The sequence below is a fragment of the Canis lupus genome, chromosome 18 (genome assembly GCF_003254725.2).
Source record: "Canis lupus dingo isolate Sandy chromosome 18, ASM325472v2, whole genome shotgun sequence".
Lineage (NCBI taxonomy): Eukaryota > Metazoa > Chordata > Mammalia > Carnivora > Canidae > Canis > Canis lupus.
Window position 1 is genome coordinate 42,504,190 of NC_064260.1, and position 21,444 is coordinate 42,525,633.

Genomic DNA, 21,444 nt, shown 5'->3' on the forward strand with positions numbered 1-21,444 from the left:
ACTACAGCTACTGCCTTAGTGGTCCAGAGCTCAAGCTCTGGAGCGGGCAAATCAGCTTCTGATTTTAGCTCTACCATTTTCTAGCTGTTGTGGCCTTTACTTATCCAGGTCACCTCTTCAGCCTCAGTTTCTCCGTCTGCAAAATGGAAGGAAAACTCAGTATTTCTTTCCTAGGGCTGTTGGGAAGACCAAATCAAAAAATGCACGTAAAAGGCTTGGTTAGCATTGTGCCTACGGGAATAAGAAATGCTCAAAAAATATAAGTGGCCGCTATAAGGGTGACATAATTGTCCACAAAATGGCTTGGTTTGGCACTTCAGGTTCCAAGGTTACTCCACCACCAGCATGATCTGTAACGTCCCCCACAAGGCCCCCAAATTTCAACTCCAGTTTGGACACGATCCACATAGCCTGAGCCCGTACACCACTTCAGACGTTCTCTGACACACACCACACCACCCCCCACCCCCCATCCCAGATGCTGTTTTCCCCCCTGGCTCGGCCTCCCTCGTCCAGGCCCGGGAACGGCCCCTCCGCATCCCACCCCGACCCGTTCCCACTCAGCCCCCTCTTCGCCTCCTCCCCAGACCCTGGCCTAACTGTCTGCACTCCTCTCCTGCGAGGCTGAAGGAAGCTCCTACCCAGATACTCGTAGTCCGGTAGGGCTAGGCGCTCCGGACTCAGCATCCTTTGACCAGTGGGAGCTTCCAGGCTCCAGCTCTCCGGCTTCCGGAACCCAGGTCGCCGGCTCTCTCCGTTGCCGTGGCAACCACGCGGCGGGAGGGGGGCGGGAGGCGGAGGAGGGTGTCACGCAAACAGTGTCCGTCTTGCAACCCCTAAGCTCGCCACACGGGTTCCGGGCGCAGTCGCTTCGCGGCGGTCGAGGTTTGCCAGGACCGCCGTTCTGGGCGAGTCAGGTTTTAGAGGAAGCTGAGTCGAGGGTTCTCTTGGAGCCTCTCTCGCGCTCGCGTGTCTCGGGGTCGAAAAACTGTCAGCCCCGTGCAACCGCAGTTTCTGAATTTCATAACTACTCTTCCTGTTCTATACAGCTGTCGTCCTCACAGTAACAGCTCCCACCCCTAAATTCCCACCAACATTTAGTGCCCCAATACCTACCTGTAGCTCTCTTTACTATTTACTGTCTTAAATTGCTACCAAGTGCTTCCACAGGCGTAGGTTTTAGCTGCTCCTTGAGGTCCGGGCTGGACACGCAGAAAGGTGGTTGTTACATCCTCTGCAAGAGTTCTTTGACATTTCCTCTCAAATTCCTCTTTATCTTTGATCCTCCCTTCTACCCCCCCCCCCCCCCCCCCCATCCCTTACTTACCATGTGATCCCCTTCTCGGGTGTCTTTCCTTTCTCCTACCGAGACACTTCACTTCTTAAGGGGATGGGGTCCACAACCGAGGAGGACACTATTGCATTTTTTTTTTCTTCATATGTCTAATTTCTCACTTCTCTTTTTAAGAAGGGAGAGGGGGTTTTTTGTTTTTGTTTTTGCTTTTTTAAGATGTATTTATTTATTTGAGAGAGAAAGAGAAAGAGCAAGTGCGTGAGCGAAGGGGCAGAGGGAGAAGGAGCCTGAAGTGGGGGCTCCATCCCAGGATCTGGGATCATGACCTGAGCTGAAAGCAGAGGCCCTACTCACAGAGCCACCCAGGAGCCCCAAGAAGGGAGAGTTCATTGGTTTTTCACTTCCCAGATCTATAGTTATTTCTTTTTGTTTCTCCCCACTCCCGACATCAGGTTAGTGATCTGTAGTGATGTGTAGTCACAGCTGAAACCTAGTAGAGAAGCCCACTCTAACCCTTACTTTAAAAAGCTAACTTCTTCCCACAAGGTGAGAAGGAAACAAAAGAAGGAGGAAAGGCAGGAAGGAAAAAAAAAAAAAAAAAAACAAGGAAATGAAGGAAGGAGAGAAGGAAGGAAGAAAAGAAGAATCAGGGATCTCTGGGTGGCGCAGCGGTTTAGCGCCTGCCTTTGGCCCAGGGCGCTATCCTGGAGACCCAGGATCGAATCCCACGTCGGGCTCCAGGTGCATGGAGCCTGCTTCTCCCTCTGCCTATGTCTCTGCCTCTCTCTCTCTCTCTCCGTGACTATCATAAATAAATAAAAATTCAAAAAAAATCTAAAATCTTTAAAAAAAAAAAAAAAAAAGAAAAGAAGAATCATGCCATCAGAGGAATGACTGTGAAACCAGGGGACCACCTACACTGGGAGGAAAGGGAAAGAGGAGCTTCTCTTTGTGTCCGTGGTCTATTCTTAGCCTTCTCCGGCAGCAGCTTCAAACCTCCTAATTCTCCCTTTCCCTTAAAATTGTATATGTGTCTTATTTCTAGGCTCCCGTGAGTCACTCTGAGTTTGGATGTGGTAAGGATAAAGGGACAGAGCCAAACTAGGAGCAGCATTTATGAATTTACTAATGAATTTACTAATTTGGTATTTAACGTCAAGTCCTGCAGATTTGATTTAAAAATATTTGCTTTTCGGGTACCTAGGTGGGTCAGCGGTTGAGTGTCTGCCTTTGGCTCAGGTCGTGATCCCGGGGTCCTGGAATCCAGTCCGCATCGGGTTCCTGGCAGGGAGCCTGCTTCTCCCTCTGCCTATGTCTCTGCCTCTCTGTGTGTGTCTCTCATGAATAAATAATAAATAAAATCTTTAAAAAATATATTTGCTTTCTTCCTCCACCTTTGTCTCCCACCCCATCCCATCGCCGCTGCCCCTCCCCCCCCAGTGCAGCTTAAGGGTATGGAAGTTTCATAACTTTCACACTTGTGGCTTATTACTATATTATTAATAAAGTAATAAGATAGTAATTATTAAGGACTACAATTTCATTTTCTTTCCAAGCAACCCGGAGCTATTTGCAGATCATTTTATTTGTCCTCATAAAAACTTTCTAAAGTAATTCCTTCTTTAAGCAGGGAAACTGAGGAACAGGTCAGGAAGATGACTTGTCTAGTATCATCCAGCCAATCGGTGGGAGAGCTAGAACTGGATTTCAGCTATCCCAACCTCCAGGCTAGTGGTCTGACCACTAAACCACACAGCCTCCTTTTTTAGGGTTTGTTGGCTTGGTTTTTATTTATTTATTTTTCCTTTTGCTCTGCCCTGCCAGCAACGGGAAGCTCCCAGATAAAAGAAGAGAATTTCAAGTTCAGGCTGAACATTTGACATCCTCTTATTTGTGGAGCATTATCCTGGGACTTGGAGGGTGCTGCTGCTGGGATCTGTGTGGTGGAGCTGGGAACCAGCCCCAAGAATATAGCTTTGTTTGGGCATTAACCCATTTGCGGTTATAATAATGATAAGTTTCAGCACCAGTGGCGCCCGACTGTTAATGACTCAAAGAAAGCTAAATAGGAACAAGATGTCATCTCTGGAGCAATTTGTAGCTTTTTCCTACAGCTCTATCCCTTCCATAAAAATCCTAAGGACCCTTATATTTAAAGTAAGTCTTCCACTCTTAATGTCTTCAACAGTCTATTGAGGAAGAAAAGGGTAGGAGGTTGCTAGACTAAGGCTTCAAGAAAATTTGAGGTTGCACAGAAATAACAGGTAGCCTTACTGGCGTTGGAATTACTGACTGTTTACATTTTTCTTCTTTATACTTTTATGCATTCTCAAAATTTTCTATAATAGGCATGTATTATAACTTGAAAACAAACAATAAATGACTTGAAGTCTTTAAAAAAAAAATTCTTTTTAAGTAGGCTCCATGCCCAGCCAGCATAGAGCCCAACATGGGAGTGAAACTCACAACCTTGAGCTCTAGACCTGAGCCACCTAGACACCCCTCCTTAAAATATATTTTTTAAAGATTTTATTTATTTATTCATAAGAGACACTCACAGAGAGAGGCAGAGACATAGGCCAGGGAGAAACAGGTTCCATGCAGGGAGCCCGATGTGGGACTTGATCCCACACTGGGATCACGCCCTGAGCCAAAGGCAGATGCTCAACTGCTGAGCCACCCAGGCGTCCCATGGTTTTCAGATTCTTAAATTACTGTAACATATTTCTGAAAAATGTTACCTAAAATAATCATCTAGGTAAACAACTAAGAAGACAATGACACAATCCTGAATATAAGCAAGCGATATGAAATTGATCAAAGCATAGGGAAGTCATAAGATATTAAAGTCATTACTACAACATAAGGAACAGAAACATTAAGCTCAAAGCAATCAGAAAAACACCCACAAGAGAGGATATGTGGAGACGTCAGTTTATCAAATTCCTAATTATAAGGAGAAAATTAATAGACATCTCTGGTTCTGCAGAGGACCTATGAAGAGATTAATAGGGAAGAAATTTCTCCCTGGAATTGAAAACTACAGGAAAACAAACATGAAGGTATTAAATAGTTTTAAACTTCAAGGAAACAATAAGGAAAGAAAAAATGCAGGCTGAATTATTGCTACAAAATAGGTTCAAGAAACTAGGACAAGCTTTTATCGACTCATCAAGCAGAAAAGATGCTAAAGGCAAAATAGCTACTAAGAAATGCAGGTCATGAAATTCATGCTGAGCTCCTGGGCTCTTCTTAAAAGACTTATCTTCCATGAAAGCAAAGCAGAAACTAAGTGTGATGCCAGTGTATGAGATTAACATGTTTAAAGTGAAAAATGCTATTTACAGACGAGTCATTCCAAACTGCTGCTAGAGGCCAACAACTCAGAGATTTGGGAGAATTTGCAAAGAAAAAAGAAATGTTCACAAACTCTTAGACAGTTAAAAAATAACTAATGCATTACAAGAAAGTGGTTAAGAGGACATGGCTTAAATTGAAACAGAGCTCTGAAGTGATTACAGACTTGTACCTTCTTGTTGTATTATATTTTCAAATGCTGTAAAAAGAGTTGGGAATTATACTTTCATATAGTTTGAAAGGGAAAAATATTTTCTGATGCTTCTTGGTAGCCCACAGAAATTAGCTCTGTCTTCCTCTGTCCTCACGTATGCACCCTGATAAGCATTTATGTCATTAAAAAAATTCTTTGAAAAAAAATAAAAATTAAAAAAAAAAAATTCTTTGAACTCTCCTATTAGATTGTGAGTTCCTTGAAGGCAGAGACAGTGTTCATTGTCTTTAAATTTCTAGTACCGGGCAGCCCGGGTTGGCTTAGTGGTTTAGCGCCGCCTTCAGCCCGGGGTGTGGTCCTGGAGTCCCAGGATCGAGTCCCATGTCGGGCTCCCTGCATGGAACCTGCTTCTCCCTCTGCCTGTGTCTGTGCCTCTCTCTCTCTCTCTGTCCCTCATGAATAAATAAATAAAATCTTTAATAAAAAAAAATCAAATAGAGGGGTGCCTAGCTGGCTCACTTGGAAGAGCGTGTGACTCTTAATCTTGGGGTCATGAGTTTGAGTCCCATGTTGGGTGGAGATTACTTAAATAAATAAACTTTAAAAAAAAAATCAAACAGAAAGCATTGGCATATCCTTCCTACACCTAAATATTGTGTGTGTGAGATCACCACATGTTAAGAAATGCCCAGAAAAAAAAAAAGCAACGTGCTCAACAAAAGGCATACAGATAATGCTGCATGTGGACAAGCTTGAGATTATTTCAGGAAGACAAGAGGGGATATACTAGGAATCACTAAATAAACTTAGGATATGAATTGGAAGTTTCCAAACTTTAGAATCTTAGGATAAAAAAGCTGCAGTCTCTGCGTCTATTTTTTCCCCCAAGCTATCCCTCGATTGTTACAAGAGTTTATTGTTCTAAAACTCAAATCTGACCACATTACTTCCTTACTTTAAAAGCGTTGCTGACTCACCATAACTAGGATGAAGAAAAATTCCTAAACATGCAGACAATGTACATCCCTTCACAATCTGATCCCAACCTACTTTTTCAGCCACCTTGCCATTCACTCTTCGCTACATATTTAACACTCCAGCCATGCTTTCCTATTCATTATTTTCAAACATAGGGAGCTCTTTCCCACCCCCCTTGCTTTGGTATACGTTCCTCATACATGCCTAGTATGTACCTCTCCCATGTTTTCTGTCTAGTAAACTCTTACACATCCTATAAGACCTAGGCCAAATGCCATGAGCTCAGGGAATCTTATCTAACCTCCTAAATAAAATAGGGAAAGGGCAGTGAGGGAGAACAAGGCTACTTTAGAGTGATAAGATGAGGTTTCTCTGAGGCTCGGATGCTGAGCTGAGACCAGCCATGGAAGGGTCTGGGGAAACAGTATTCTAGGTAAAGAAGGCAGCTCATGCAAAAATCGGAAGAAATGCTAGCATGTTGCAGAGCAGAAAGAAAGCGAGTGTGGCCAGAGCAGAACGAATAAGGGGAGAAGTGGTCAAAGTAATAGGCAGAGGCCAGGTCATGAAGGACCTTGAAGGCTGAGAAAGAAGTATGGATATTATTCCAAGTACAATAGGAAACCATCAGAAGGTTTTAAGTCCAGTAATCACATGACCTGATTTATGCTTTTTAAGAAGTCACTCTGGTTGCTGTATATGTAGAGAATGAATTATAAAAGGGCAAGTATAAAAACAGAAAGACCATTTGCATAGACTTTTGACTCATGTTTGTTATTACATGAGTGTTTATTCATTGATCCATCTGTTTATCCACCATTCTAAATTTATCTTTGCTGCTGAAATAAATAAGATTTACTGAAATATTTGCTGCAAAGGCTCTACTTATATATGCCAGATGTGTGAATATCAAGCTTTCAGGAGATAAAAATGTGCTTAGAAAGTCTTACCTTTCAGGGTGTGTCCAAGTTAGCCCAGGTAACTGAATCAGCCATGTACCCCAAACCCTGATGTGAGTACCACTGTTGAACTGAAACACAAAAAGTATTGGCAGTAGAAATGGTGGTGTGAAGTCTTTATGATTAAAGAAAGTACAGAAATGCCAATCAGACTCTTTCCTTACACTTTCATCCCCTCCCCCCCATTCTCCAGTTGTAGACCCCTGGACTTAGGTAAAGGAACCCCTGCTAAAAGTTAATGATATTTTCCCATAAATCTTCTGGACTCTTTCCTGGCTCAAGGCCTTTGCAAATGCTGTTCCTTCTGCCATCCACTCCCAGCCTGATGATGCTTACTCAGCTTAAGTGTCATTGCTTTGACAAGCCTTCCTTGAATCCCCAAATCTAAATCAAGTCTCTCCTTTCATAGAACTCAGTACTCTTCCTTGAATGTCCCTATTATTTATAGTTTTAAATTCATTTGTGGGATCATTCTTTCAACGCCTCTGCATACCTGTGTCCGCTCCCCAACTATCAGACTATAAGTTCCAGGAACCCATATATCTGTTTACCACTACCTCTACAATTGCCTGGAATATAATATGCCCTTAATAAATACTTACTAAGTGAACAAATACTGGAAATAGGTCTCCCTAGGCAGAAGGGGCAGGTGTAGGACTCCTTTTAATTCCTTTAGCTATGCTTTTTCTTGTTTTTCCTTCTACAGCTTTAAGAACTCTTTCCCTCCCTTCACACTGCATTAACAAGGTGATTCTGGAGAGAAGATAGAGCAATTCTTTCAGATTTGTGTTAATCTCTCTTAATAAAAGATTGATTTATTTAGGGGCACCTGGGTGCCTCAGTTGCTTAAGCATCTGCCTTCAGCTCAGGTCATGATCCTGGAGTCCTGGGATCAAACCCCACGTGAGGCTCCCTACTCAGTGGGGAGTCTGCTTTTTCCCTCTGCCTCTCTCCCTACCCCTCTCCACACTCGTGTTCTTTGTCTCACTCAAATAAATAAATAGAATCTTTTTAAAAATGCAGATTTATTTATTCATTTGAGAGAGAGAGAAAGAGCATGAGTGGGAGAGATAGAGGGAATCTCAAGCAGGCTCTGTGCTGAGCTTGGAACCTGTCACAGAGCTCCATCTCTCGACCCTGGGATGACAACCTGAGCAAGACCAAGAGTCCCATGCTTAACTGCGCCACCCAGGTACCTGAGAGAGAAAGAGAGAGAGGAGGGGAAAAGAGAGAGGGAAGAGAGAATCTTTTTTTAAAATTTCATTTATCCATTCACAAGAGACAGAGAGAGAGAGAGAGAAAAGAGAGAGAGAGAGAGAGAGAGAGAGAGAGAGAGAAGCAGGCTCCATGCAGGGAGCCCAATGTGGGACTCAATCTCAGGACTCCAGGATCACGCCCTGGGCTGAAGGCAGGCGCCAAACCGCTGAGCCACCCAGGTGTCCCGAGAGAGAGAATCTTAAGCAGGCTTCCTGCTCAGCACAGAGCCCAATGTGGGCTTGATCTCATGACCTTGAGATCACAACCTGAGCTAAAATTGAGAGTCAGATGCTCAACTGATTGAGCCACACAGGTGTCCTTCATGTTCTTAATCTTTTAAAGCAGAATCTCTCAACCTCAGCACTATTAAAATTGGGAGCTGGATAATTCTTTGTTATATAATTCTTTGTGGGGAGGCATGTCCGGCTCACAGGAGAAGTTTAGCAGCATCCTTGGAATCTACCCATTACTTGCCAATAGCACTCACTCCCAAAACTGTCTCCTGGGATTGCTCCATATCTGCAAAGTCACTCCTGATTGAGAACCACTGTTTTAAAGTGTAAAACATCAGGCCTTTTACTGTTTCAGATGAATTATGTCTAGAAATTCAGGTTGTTGAATGATGCCTAGGTTATAAGAGGTCTGGATCAAAATATGCCCATTTCTCTCTGGTTTCTGTAGCACTCCCTGTGTTTCCTTTGAAAAGGGCATTAGTGATGGTCTGATTCAGGGCCACATTCTGATCTTGGAAACTCAGTCCCCTGGTCTGTCCTAGAAGGATGAAGGAAGGGGTGGTGTTTCTGAGGAAACTAATGCCTCTGAGACCCCTCTGGAATTGGCAGTCCCCTACAACTTTTCTAGGGGCATGTCCCAAAGGACAATAAAAGAGAGACAAACAACCCATTCTGGCATGCTTTTCAGGATCTCTCACTCCAAACAAGAAAGTCTGAGAGGCCTGGTAAAAATAAATATGGCTTAGCACTCCTGGCATAAGAGCAGTTTCTGACAGCCAAGACTTAACTCACCCTAGGGGGTGACCCAGGCAGGGACTATGCACGAAGTTCGTTCTATCCATTGATATTCCCAATGACTCACAGCAGCCAGGGATGGCTCCGTGCACCAGAACTGTGCTGAACCACGGAGGACTTGAGATGCACACACAAAATGCAGTCTCTCGAGCCTGAGTCAGACAGGGACAGCCAGCTTCCCCTTTCCTCCTCAATCCCAGAAAAACAACATAAATCATGCCTTCTGGAAAGAAACCTATCCTTCGCATACAGATGTTTATAAATGCTTAATCCCCTGACATTGAAAGTATGGTGACTGCATGTCCTGGATTTTTTGGGACAAATGTATTCATTATACCACATGTCCTTAGTTTTCATGTGGAAAAAAATATGGTCTCCAGAATCGTAAGATCTTTCTCAACAGGTCCAAACGCATAAACAGCGTATATTGAAACCCTGAGACCAACCAAGGCCGCATCACAAACATTGTGGCGGTGGGGGTGGGGACTGGGTGTTAGAATCAGCCTCTACTTTTCACTTTTTTTCCCTGGAATGTTAGGCTAAACTGACGTAGGTCATAAAGGTCGACAGCCTTTCCTATCAGGATGATCCAGTAAACCTGACCTGACTCGACTGCCGTCTTCAGTCCGCAAGAAGAACTACACACAGAGAAAAATGCCTCCGTATTAGTTACCATGGTGATGCTGGTTCAACCACATTTCATCTGTGTAAAAATTTCAGGCAGAACAGTGTAAAGAAGTACTGGCTAAAGGAGTTAACACTTCATTTTTTGATGCCGTTTCTGCTGCTGCAAAGTTCACATTAAACTTGGTCAAAGATGATCATTTGAAGTGAAAGCCTTTGCAAAATTGAAAACAAGAAACGTCAAACCTTAACCATTGGAGAAATCTCCTAATATCCACTTGGCACTATACCAAATTGCTTTCCCCTCAGCTGACACGGGGCATTTGGGTCTTCCTGACTCTATGTACTTCCTAGTAAGAGGAAAGTGGTTTAATGAGATCGCAGAAGATGGAAAAGTCAGGGAATGTTGGCATACCAGCTCCAAGGGAAAACTGATATATAGGACCCTAAGGAAGTTGAGGGCTTGGACAAAAGAAACAAGACAAGATTCAACCAAAACCAAAATTAACTCCCATTACTAATATGCTCTGGGGAGAGTCTAGGCCATGAAGCTGCGACAGGAGAGGAGTTTGTAACTTTGTATAGTAACCGGAAAGTTAAATACTGCTGTAAGGCCCTACAGAAAAGCCCAGGGCAGGCTCAGGTCTTCTTTGGGGAAAGGGCAACTTCAAGAAAAGACTTACTTCCTTACCCCCTTCCTTTCCTTGCCAGGATCAGAAAGTCAAAGAAGGTGAAGAGGCTAACAACGCTGATTTACAAAGACAGCGAGGAGGAACTATGTCTGGGTCACTTCTGGACGTCTGAGCTGGGGCGACAGGACCCAGACAACCACCCCAGGAAATGCGTGAAAGGGGGGGGGTCGTGGAATTATTTAGCCCTAGAAAGATGCTGCCTAGACCAGGGTGGGGGTGGAGCAAGAAGAAAAACTCGGAAATGGAATTTTGACAGTGAGAATGCTAGTTAAGATATGGCACTCGAGGCCCCCTGATGTCCCTTGTTTGATGTTAATAAAGACCTAGAGGATTATGCATTAGCAAGCCTTGCGTATTCCGAGACATCAATAAAGTCCGGACTTGGGGCTGGTAGGGGGGGCCGGGGTCACGTCCAGGGGACGCGGGTCAGCCCGGGTGCTCCTCTCGGGCACAGTGTAGAGTGAGAGGGATCGAGAGTTGCAGTCGGGATGATCTTTTAAGTTAGGGACATTTGAGCAGCAGTAATGGGGACACGGAGGGGGGCTCTCTCGAGGACTAGGAATGTGGGGGCGGCCCGAGGACGGCGGGGCCAGCGCAGGAGGCGCTGGCGGGTGGGGGCCGGGGACCGGGGGGCGGGGGCCGAGGGCGGGAAGGGGCCGGGCCGGCGCTGGGGGCGGGCCCAGGCGCGGTGGCGGTGGCGGGGGCTGCGGCGCGGGGGGCGGGGCGGCCTGGCCCGGGACACCCCTCCCGGTCCCCTGGAGGGGCGGCTTCGGCTTCGGCTTCGGCTCCCGCAGCACTGGAGGCAGCCGCGGCCGGAGGGCGACTCGCGGGGCGCGCCGGCCGCCGCGGACCCGGACGCTTCCCCGCCGGGACCCTGCGCCGACTCCCTCCGCCGCGCCGTCCCGCGGGAGCCGGCGGGACCCCCCAGCCGACAGGGAGCGCCGGCGGCGGCCGCGGCACCATGAGGCGGCCGTGGGGCGCGCTGCTGCTTGGCGCCCTGCTCTGCGCACACGGTAAGCGGCGCCGCGGCGTCCGCGCCGGGAAACTTTGTCCGTGGGTCCGGCCGCCGCAGGACTCCGCTCCCGAAAGCCGGGCGGCGCGGGCTGGGGCCTGGGACCCTGCGCCCTCGCTGCAAGCGCTCACCGCGAGCGTGCGTGCTGGGGAGAGGAGCGGGAGCGCCCCCGGCTGCTCCAGCCCGAGCGGGGCGGCCGCGGAGGAGCTCCCCGGCTCGGCTCGGGCCGGGCTCAGGGAAGATCCGGGGCTCCCGCTCGCCTGCCCTCGCCGCTCTTTGAAGAGCTGGGGGCTGCTTCCCTTTCAGGTTAAGACGGGGTCTCTGTGTCCTTGATGCGAATGGATGTGTGCGAAGAAAGGGAGGCGGGGGACGATGGTCGCTAAACCATAAATTGTTAAAAGCCCTCTTTGCAGGGGCGGGGGTCGCGGGCGGATTGCGGAGCGGGGCCGCGGTGGAATCGGAATGCTTGGGCACTGGGGATTCCTCTACTCGGGGAACAGTTCCTCGGACTCCAGACCTTGCTGCCACCGAGGGTCTCTGGGTACTGCCTGCCTGCTCGCAGCATCTCCCCTTAGTGGTGTTTTGGGTTCCCTCTTCTGGCTGCGACCAATCAGCTTCCTGCCCTGGATCCTTCCCGGTGGTGGGGGGGGGGGGGCGGGATGCGGGGGGTGGGGTGGGGAACCGGGTTGGAAAAGGGGCAGAGGAGGGACACTGGGAAGAAACTGCTGGAAGGCTCCCGCAGATCCGTCCTGGCCGGAGTAGTGGGGCGGGGGGCGGGTATCGCCGAACATCAGAGAAGGCAGCCTCCCGGTCCGCGCTGTGACCCTCGGGGGAGCTGGACGGATGGCAGCAGAACTGCTGCTTCATCTGCTCCTTATTAATAACTTGTTTGGTGCCCGTACGCAACTGTTGTGTGTGATTAGGGCTCCAGTGGAATCTGCTTCTCCGCAGCCGCCTAGCACAGTGGGTGTACCCCGTGATTTAGCAGCTGCCTCTAGTTTGTGCCCAGAGATCAAAGAACTTTGATCTTTGAACCCCAACCCTATTCAACCGGGGAGGGGGTGGAGATCCGAATCTTCTCATTCTTGCAACCCGGAGCGGGGAAGGTGGGGTTCAGAATATGGAGGGGTCTCCAGACCCCGGCCTTGCCTGCACCAGTCCTTTCTTCAGCGTGCGGGAGCTCGTGTGGAAATCGTGCGGATCTCGGAACTTGCCTGGCAGGGCGTGGAGACGCCTGGGCACTCGTTTTAAAGATTGGTTTACCTCCCAAATCCAAAACAGGGTTCTGGTGTCTGTTATTTAAACTACCCGAGGGTTTTAAACGACTTTCTCCATGCCCTCTCTAACGCCGACTGAGCCCTTTCTCTCCGCTCTTCCTCCCGCGTAGTAGCCTGGCGGAGCCACGTTCCTCCGCGCACTGTGCTCTCCCCCTCCCCGGCTCTCTCCTAGAAGGTTATTTGTAGCCTCTTTGGCGTGTCGGGACAGCGGCCCTACTGGGGTAGGAATGTAGCTGCTCTTCCCACCACATGGGCCCCTTAAAGGGACAGCTATGCTTTTTGGGGGGTTTCCCCCTTCGGGCTGCAAGAGAAGGGGATGGAACTTTCCTCTCGGCCCCCTGGAGGAAGTTTTGAAAAAGATCAAGGGAAATGGCACGGCACTGGGAAAAAAAGAAGAAGAAAAAAAAAAAAAAGGCTAAAACGGATACCAACAAAACCAGAGAGGAGATTGTCGCCTTCTGCCCTAGGGAAAGTGGAGCTGGAAGGTTCTGGGCTGAGACTGGCCAAGAGGATTTTATTGCTCCAGAGCTGTCAAAACTGCGTACACTCATCTGCACTGAGAATGGAGGTAGAAGATTGTGTCTATTGAATGCTTCACAGAAAAAGGATGGGAGGGTTCTTGATAACTCTGTTGGGTTCTTTTGAAGGACAGAGTTTATTTTTTTTTAAAGATTTTATTTATTGATTCATAAGAGAGAGAGAGAGAGAGAGAGAGGCAGAGACACAGGCAGAGGGAGAAGCAGGCTTCATGCAGGGAGCCTGACATGGGACTCGATCCCGGGTCTCCAGGATCAGGCCCTGGGCTGAAGGCGGCACTAAACCGCTCAGCCACCTGGGCTGCCCAAGGAGAGAGTTTAATAGAAACTTCGGAGCGTGGGGACTTTCTGTGAGCATGTGTAAGGACACTCAGTGGCACGGAGATCTAAACTTCCCCTAGCCTGATACTGGATCATCCTTGGAGGTCTGGGGGAGGAGAGGAGAGGAGAGGACAGAGTCATGGTTCACCAATGAGATCGAGCAGTTGCCCAACCAGAAATATGACCAACAGGGTCCCTAACGCTGTGTTCCAGGGGCTCATGGAGAAGACAGTGTTTTATGGTATTAATGCAATTGTTTAAAGTGCTTATTTGGATGCTGCTAGTCCTATGGGCTTTTTCTAGAACCTATGTGTTTGGCCTGAGCCTACATAACACTCCAACCTAAAGGTTTTGTTAGGAAACTTGATTGCTGGCAATAGTCCTGGGTATCTCTCTCCTGAGGGTTGAGGGTATCCTTCTCTTGAGGCCTCCGACAGCCTACCACCACTGGGAGAGTAGAAACCATGTTTGTCCTGGAGATCTCTTCCAGGTAAGCAAAAAAGTTGAAAACTCTGCCGAGGTGCTTAGGTAGATATTTCTGAAGGCTGTTTCTGAAGTTGAGTTAGAACTGAGACTGGTCTCCTTTCCATCTGGCTGTTGTCATGGTGTTTGGTTGACCTTGTCCCTGATCTTGTTGGACTTGTGAAAGATGCTTGGCTTGTCACTGATTTTGGATTTCCTCTTCTGTCCCCTGTTGAATATCAGATAACATCTTTGGGACTGGCACATGGTATTAAGAATGACAGGTGCAAGGGAACCAGTCTGGCTATGTTGGATACAGAACACGTTGGGCATGTCCATCTTCTGGGCCTGCAAAGAACACAGAAGGTCACAGAGGACAGGGTATTTTATAGGTCTTTGCTCACTCTTTCTACGGATTGGCTGCTAATCTTGATCCCTAAGAAGAAGAAAAATAGGAAAGATTGGCTTCTGTTGCTTCTCCTTTGAAGTGAAGATCAATGCTAGGGGCTTCCTAAATAGGGAATTTCAGGGACTACTTTAAGAAGTCTTGTCTTTTTTAATAATCGGGCACATCTCATAATTATGAGACAGCTCCATGTCCTTGGTCGAGTTAGTCTGTTAAAGCCTGTTCTAGCCACAATCTCTACATTCCTTGGTGAAGCCTAGCTGCAAGTTTTGCCACAGTTGCTTAGGCATGGGGCATCTGGGCCCCAAACTGTGTCTTACCTCATTTTCAGCATAGGAAGTCCTTCTCCCCTTCTCAGCATGGTGGGATTCTGTGTCCCTTCAGAAATATCTACCTAAAGACTTCTTGCTGACTGGTTGGCTGACAGAGCCCAGGTTTGGCCCTATAAATAGCTCCGATGACTGCCTGTGCTTGCCACTCTCCATCCAGCTTAGAGCTGACAGGGTCAGGTTCTTTCTCCTAGATACACTCAGGAGCAATCCCTAAATTGGGTTTTATACCCACTCATTTGTTCATTCATTCAGCAAACACACATTTGCCAAGCACTAATCTTAATCAGCATGTACATAGTGCAGTGATTAAGAAGCACCAGCGTACTGGGGTTTGAATCTTGGCTTCAGCATTTCTTGGTGTCCCTGTGCAAAACACTTAATCTCCTTGAACTTCAAGGTTCTTACCTGTAAATGAGGGGAGAGCTGGAGTAGTAATAAATTATCATGTGAGAATATTGTAAAAATTAAATGAGGGGATCCCTGGGTTGCTCAGTGGTTTAGCGCCTGCCTTCAGCCCAGGGCATGATCCTGGGGTCCCAGGATCAAGTCTTGCATTGGGCTTCCTGCATGCAGCCTGCTTCTCCCTCCGCCTGTGTCTCTGCCTCTTTCTCTCTCTGTGTCTCTCATGAATAAATAAATAAAATCTTTTTAAAAAATTAAATGAGATAATATTTATGTATATTGAAACCATTTAGCACAGACTACTGTGTTACTACAGGTTTAGAAAAATGTTAGCTGTTTGTTAGCAAGTTTGCATAAGTAGATTAGAGATGATTCTTACCTTTGGACTATGGGAGCCAGGTAAACAAATCATTATACTATATAGTGTCATGTGCTAAAATGGAAGGTCAGCCCTTCATTCATTTCAACTGTTTATTTTTGCTTTTCTCTTTTACAGATCTTGCCTCTTCTTCCCACCTCACCTTGAAAACCTAATGAAACCTAAGTATAGTTCCCTTCTGTCCACACTAACAGAAAATAAATCTGTTAAGTTATACCATGAGTCTAGGGAGCTCATGCCACCCTAGTTCTCCCAGGAGAGGTCCTGGAAGATGGGGTTTTCCTCTGGGAGCTTCCTTGTTAAAACCTCTGTGGTCAGGGATGCGGCCAGGCATCTCACTCCAAGGTTGCTGTGACCTAGGGTGAGAGGTGCTGGCTGAGGTCTCTTGTAGCTGGAACAGTTTAGAATTCCAAGCTCTCCCTCCCACTGGCCTGGGAAAGGAGTCAGGCCTCAGAGCTCATAAGGTAGTAATTGCCCCAATTTGGGGGCTGGGCCATTGTAGTGCCGCCTTCCTTCATGACTACCGTCTTCAATCAGGAATCCTGTCAGTGTGCAGGGATAATTGATGTGGGTCTCAAGCCCATGACTCGCCCCCACCCGCAGCCCCCATCTCCTCCACCCCAAAGTTTGACCCCTGTTGTCTCTTTGTTTCTTCCTTTTAAGTTGGTGCCAGTGATGTGATGTTTTTGGGGGCCGGAAAGTTGACCGTAACCAAGAGCAGCCGGTCAGAAGAGCTGATTCTCTGGCCTTCCTGGCGGTCGGTTGACTCCATTTTCTGTTCTGCATTTTTGATTTAGCAAGAAGCAAATATCTTAGGTGCCCTTGGGCACCTCTTATGCCTTTCCGAGCAAACTTCATTCTTTCACTGCACTTAGGCATTCTCATAGCTGAGTGGATTGACAATAAGCGTCCCTAACACTCATTTCCCTGCTCATTCGGGTCAGAGTGAGGCAAGGCAGGGCTCTGCCTGAGACCCAGCTGGGGAAAGCCTCCCTGGGACTTACTGCAAGCCCTGACTTGGCCTACAGGAGCTCCCCCCTCACCTCTGCGCAGAGCCAAGGATCTGAGCTGCGAGCAAAGCCGGAAACAAAAGACTGGGAGCAAACCTCCCATCTGGCTGGGAGGCAGTGACACAAAGGTGCTGCTGCATAATTTATCAGCAGAGGTTTTCTGGGGCGGAGAAGCTCTAGGCTCAAGGCAGAACTTTTTTGGAGGAGAGGGACTGTCCCTCTGTAGGCTCAGGCAGGTACTGAGTAGGATACTGAGAAAGACACCTGATCAGCACGTGAAATAAAGCTTGGAAATCCTAAGTGCCTCTCTAAGCTCACCAGCTTCATTTCCTGCCAGGTCTCCCCCCGGGGAGGCGGGGGCGGGGGGGGGGGGGCGGAGGGGGGAGGCGGCTCTAAGTGCTCCCTCGGTTGGCCTCAGCCTTAGGAGCCTGACTGCCACCACTTTTTGGACATGGATGAGGACAAGAGATAGTTTCTCTGTTGGGTTGACTACAGGTTTCTGGAGACCAAATACAGACACCAGATTATAATATCCATAAGCCTAGCAGATAAGCAAGGGAAATTCTCTCCACTTCTTTCCACACACACCCCAACCCTCCCACACCTCAGGCAGTTTAAAGAAGTTTCAACTACAGGTTCAGAGAGGTGGTACAAGTGAATGGTTGTTTTTTTTTTTTTTTTTTTTTAAGATTTTATTTATTTATTCACGAGAGACACACACAGAGAGGCAGAGACACAGAGGGAGAAGCAGGCCTCCTGCAGGGAGCCCTATGGGGGGCTAGGGACCCCAATCCCAGGATCACACCCTGAGCCAAAGACAGACACTCAACTTCTGAGCCACCCAGGGGTCCCAAAAGTGATTGGTTCTAAAATGTATCTCCCCCAAATAAGAATTTCTGCTCTTTGGGAAGAATCGCTGCTAACCATTCTTGTGTCACAAACTGGGACATGTGGTTTAACTAATACAAAAGTACTTCTGGGGCAGTTAACATTTTCAAATATTTTGCTATATCCCTGGCACTGTGGTAGTTATGGTATATTATCACATTTACCCCTTTCAGTGTCCTGATAAGGTAGGTACTGTTAGGTTCCTGTCTTACAGATGGGAAACTAAGGCTCAGAGCAGTTTATGTCACACAGCTAGTGAGTGACTCAGGATTTGAACCTAGAGCCATAACTGTTAAGCCTTTTACCCATACTACCCCTTAGTATGGAATATTTTACATCCAAGCTGTAACAAAGGATCTAGATTGGGATTATCTATATTTTATTTTGGATTGACTTCCCCTCCCTGTTTTCATCTTCTCATGGAATCTCAATGCATAAAGAGTAACTTTTCAGTGCTTTTGATGGAGGAGGGCTTTACTTATTTATTAATTTAGGGGTAGGGGCAGGAGACGGAGCTAGAGAACCTCAAGTAGGTTCCATGCCCAGCATGGAGTTTAAAATGGGGCTTGATCTCACTACCCTGAGATCATGACCTGAGCCAAAATCAAGAGTTGGATGCTTAACCAACTAAGCCACCCAGGAGCCCCAGGAGGAGGCTTTAAAAAGCTCCCAGGGGAAAAAAAAAAAAAAAAAAAGCTCCCAGGGGACGCCTGGGTGGCTCAGCAGTTGGGCTCCTGCCTTCGGCTCAGGTCATGACCCTGGGATCTGGGATGGAGTCCCACATCGGGCTCCCTACTGGGACCCCGCTTCTCCCTCTGCCTGTGTCTCTGCCTCTCTCTCTCTCTCTCTCTCTCTCTCTGTGTGTGTGTGTGTGTCTCTCATGAACAAATAAATAAAATCTTTTAAAAAAATAAATAAAATAAATAAAAAGCTCCCAGGAAGAGACGTGGGGTTTGTTGCTCTTGTGAAACCATGTATTACCATATGGACCTTGTGTTTTGAGAGGTTGGGGGGGAGAGGAAAGCAATATTTTGAGCACAGCCACATTCAAGCCATGTTGGATTTGTGAAATCTATAGACTGAACTGCTGGGGAGGGTGAGTAGACTTTTGAGGACCGGGCTGGAGACAGCCTAACTCCATCATAGCTACATTACTGGGTTGAGAGGACACATCCAAGTGAAGATGATGGGATTAATAGCAACAGTAAAGCTCCTTACTGTGTATTTCATATGTATTATTTCATTTAAACATCCCAGCAATCCTGTGAAAGAGGTACTATTATTATCCCCATTTTGCAATAGAGGAAGCTAATCCATTTCTGAATTGCTCTGTGATTTAGGTTCTGAATGCTCTTTTCTATACTTGCCTCCTAGGAATGGGTTGATCATAAATGAGACAAGAGTAAAGGATACTTGGTGCCTCGAGCTTCTCCAGAGAAAGGCACTGATACAGGACTCTTGCCACAGTACCTTTGTCTACCCGTTCTTGAGGTCATTCATGCCTCCAGCTTAACCCGTGGAGGGGCCTTGCAGCTTGGCCCACAGTAGGGGTTTTAGACATTTCAAGCCCTGAAATAGTGGGGCTTAATCATGAGTTGGCTAGATAAGACAATTCTGGGTGAGTCAAGTTCTATCATAGTCATAGCAAGACCTGTCATTTACTGAGAGCATAGTATGTGTAAGACATTATGCTAAGTGCTTTCTATGAATTAACTAATTTAACTCTTGTAGTGTCTGTGTGAGGTAGGGGCTATGCTTATCTTGATTTTCTGATGAGAAACTAAGGTATAAAGAGATTTAAGCAACATGCCTAGGAACTAGCTTAGTTTTGTTCCCATGCTCATATATGCTCTCCTGCCTCATAACTTTGGAGGCTGACCTTTATGAACTTCTTTTCTGTGGTTAAGAGTGGCAAAAGATGAGGCACCTGGGTGACCCAGTTGGTTAAGAATATCCCTTTGGCTTAGGTCATGATCCCAGGGTCCTGGGACTGAGCCCCATGTAGAGCTCTCTGCTTAGTGGGGAGCCTGCTTCTTCCTCTCCCCTTTACTCATGCACTCTCTCTTTTTCTCCCTCTAATAAATAAATAAAATCTTTAAAAAATAAAAAATGAGTGGTAAGAGAGGGCTGAACTTGATGGGACCAGTAATCATGTGTCTGAAGCTGCCCATTACTGAGGCAGCCCACTAGAATATTTCACCAGGTAGATTTTCAAACCAGGTAAGCTGGCCTCTAGGTATTAAGGGATAGAAATAAGTAGAATCATAGCATGCCAGTACTACAGCCTGACCATACAGTGATAGAAAGGAACTCTTGTAGGAGAAGGGGGTGATCTTGAACTGGATAGGACTAGGACACCACCTTACAAAGAAGATTCCTCTTTTCTTTGATACAGATTAGGTAGGAAATAATTACTTTTATTTCTGATATTCTGGGCTTCATTTTTCCTTTGATTCCAACTCGCACAAGACTCTAGCTGAATGTATCACTCACTCATTTTATAAACTCGTATTGATCAACTACTACACACCAAGCATTGAACTGTGCACTGTGAATACAAAGACAAAACTCTGTGTCATATAGTTCCAGCTGCCAGGAGGCTTATAGTCTGTTAAGTGAACAGTGATCCCATAGCAGGCTAAATGCTACCACAAGAGGAGGCACAAGGGGGCCTCTGGAGCATGGTCCAGGGGCTTTCAATTCATCTGGGACCACGTAGGCCCAGATGGGGCAGCCTCAGGAAAGGGTGCACTTCCTGGCCTTCCTCTGCCAACCATTTACTTTTTTGGTGTTGGTTCTGATGTTTTCTAAGCAAGCTCTGTCCTTTGATTTTTTTAAAAAATAAATTTCATTCATTTATTCATGAGAGACACAGAGACACAGGCAGAGGGAGAAGCAGGCTCCATGCAAGGAGCCCGACGTGGGACTCGATCCCCAGACTCCAGGGTCACGCCCTGGGCCGAAAGCAGGCTCCAAACCGCTGAACCACCCAGAGATCCCCAAGCTCTGTCCTTTGAAACAGGGCTGTTTATAGGTGCCCAGGGTTCCCCTAATTCCAGATATCTTGTGGGTAAGGTGAAATCCATTTCCAAGTGGCTCCTTGCTGCCACTCCTTTTAGTTATGTCAGTTTTGTCTTGCTCCATGGGCATCCCTTTCAGTGAGAGACACTGACTGCATAGGCTGCCCAAGCAGCTGAAATCAGTAGATTGGTCTCTTGATTGGCCTGGATTAAGTTGATTTCATTTCACATAATTTATCCTCATGAAATAAGGTTTATATCCTCACCATGGCCACCAGTGGGCAGGAGGAGAGAGGAGAGCTTTGGTATGTTGCAAGAACTCTTGCCTGATATGAGTGAGTGATGGTTCCTCCCTTTCCATTGTAATCCTTTCCCCACTGGTAGCCGTCCTATCCCAGCATTCACAGGACACTCCTTAGCCTTCTCATTTCTGGTTCAACCTGAAAAAGCTGCTCTGTAGCTGTGTACAGTCCCTGTCCACCTTGGGCCTCTAAGTGACTGGTGTATCCCCTCCCTCCAGCAGAGTGTTCTATGGGATGGTGGAGAGCAGTGCCTCTCTAACCTTAAGTGTGCATCAGTGTCATCTGAGAAGCTTGTTGCAGGTCCAGATTGTGAGATCACATTAGGAGAATACTGGTGTAAGGGTCAGAATGGGGCTGTCATCCTGGCTCTTCCTATTTACCCCATGACCTTGGCCAAAGCGGATGACCTTACCCATGGAGTGGGGACTGCAGTAACTACTTAGGTTATTGTAATGATTAAAGGTGAATGCAAATATGCATGTAAAAGTAGCCTGTGAACTCTAAAAAGAGTAGGGGTGCCTGAGTGCTCAGTCAGTTGGGTGTCTGCCTTTGTTTGGCTCAGGTCATGATCTCAAGGTCTTGAGATTGAGCCCCTCATGGGGCTCTCTACTCAGCAGGGAGTCTGCTTCTTTTTCTCACTTTCCCTCTGTGCTCTTTCTCTCATAAATAAATAAATAAATAAATAAATAAATAAATAAATAAATAAATAAATAAAATCTTAAAAAAAAAAAAAACCTCTAAAGAGTAACTGCAAAAT

At 46.9% G+C, this 21,444-nt stretch overlaps 2 protein-coding genes across 6 annotated transcripts in view; one reads left to right on the forward strand and one right to left on the reverse strand.

Moving 5' to 3' along the window:
• Positions 1-1,247, reverse strand: part of CSTPP1 (centriolar satellite-associated tubulin polyglutamylase complex regulator 1) — a 202,543-nt gene extending 201,296 nt beyond the window's left edge. For 2 of the 4 annotated variants that reach the window (XM_035701213.2, XM_035701211.2), the window contains exon 1: positions 642-802. Coding sequence is in view for 1 of the 4 variants with exons in the window: in XM_035701211.2 (XP_035557104.1) it covers positions 642-687 (46 nt within the window). In the remaining 3 variants the exon portion in view is untranslated. Of the gene's footprint in view, positions 1-641; positions 803-1,116 lie in introns of those variants that run through there. The other 2 variants (XM_035701214.2, XM_035701208.2) reach the window with 2 other exon arrangements.
• A 9,998-nt stretch (positions 1,248-11,245) lies between these two features.
• LRP4 (LDL receptor related protein 4) overlaps positions 11,246-21,444 on the forward strand; it is a 52,247-nt gene continuing 42,048 nt past the window's right edge. For both annotated transcript variants that reach the window (XR_004806490.2, XM_025452052.3), the window contains exon 1: positions 11,246-11,353. Coding sequence is in view for 1 of the 2 variants with exons in the window: in XM_025452052.3 (XP_025307837.1) it covers positions 11,302-11,353 (52 nt within the window). In the remaining variant the exon portion in view is untranslated. The remainder of the gene's footprint in view (positions 11,354-21,444) is intronic.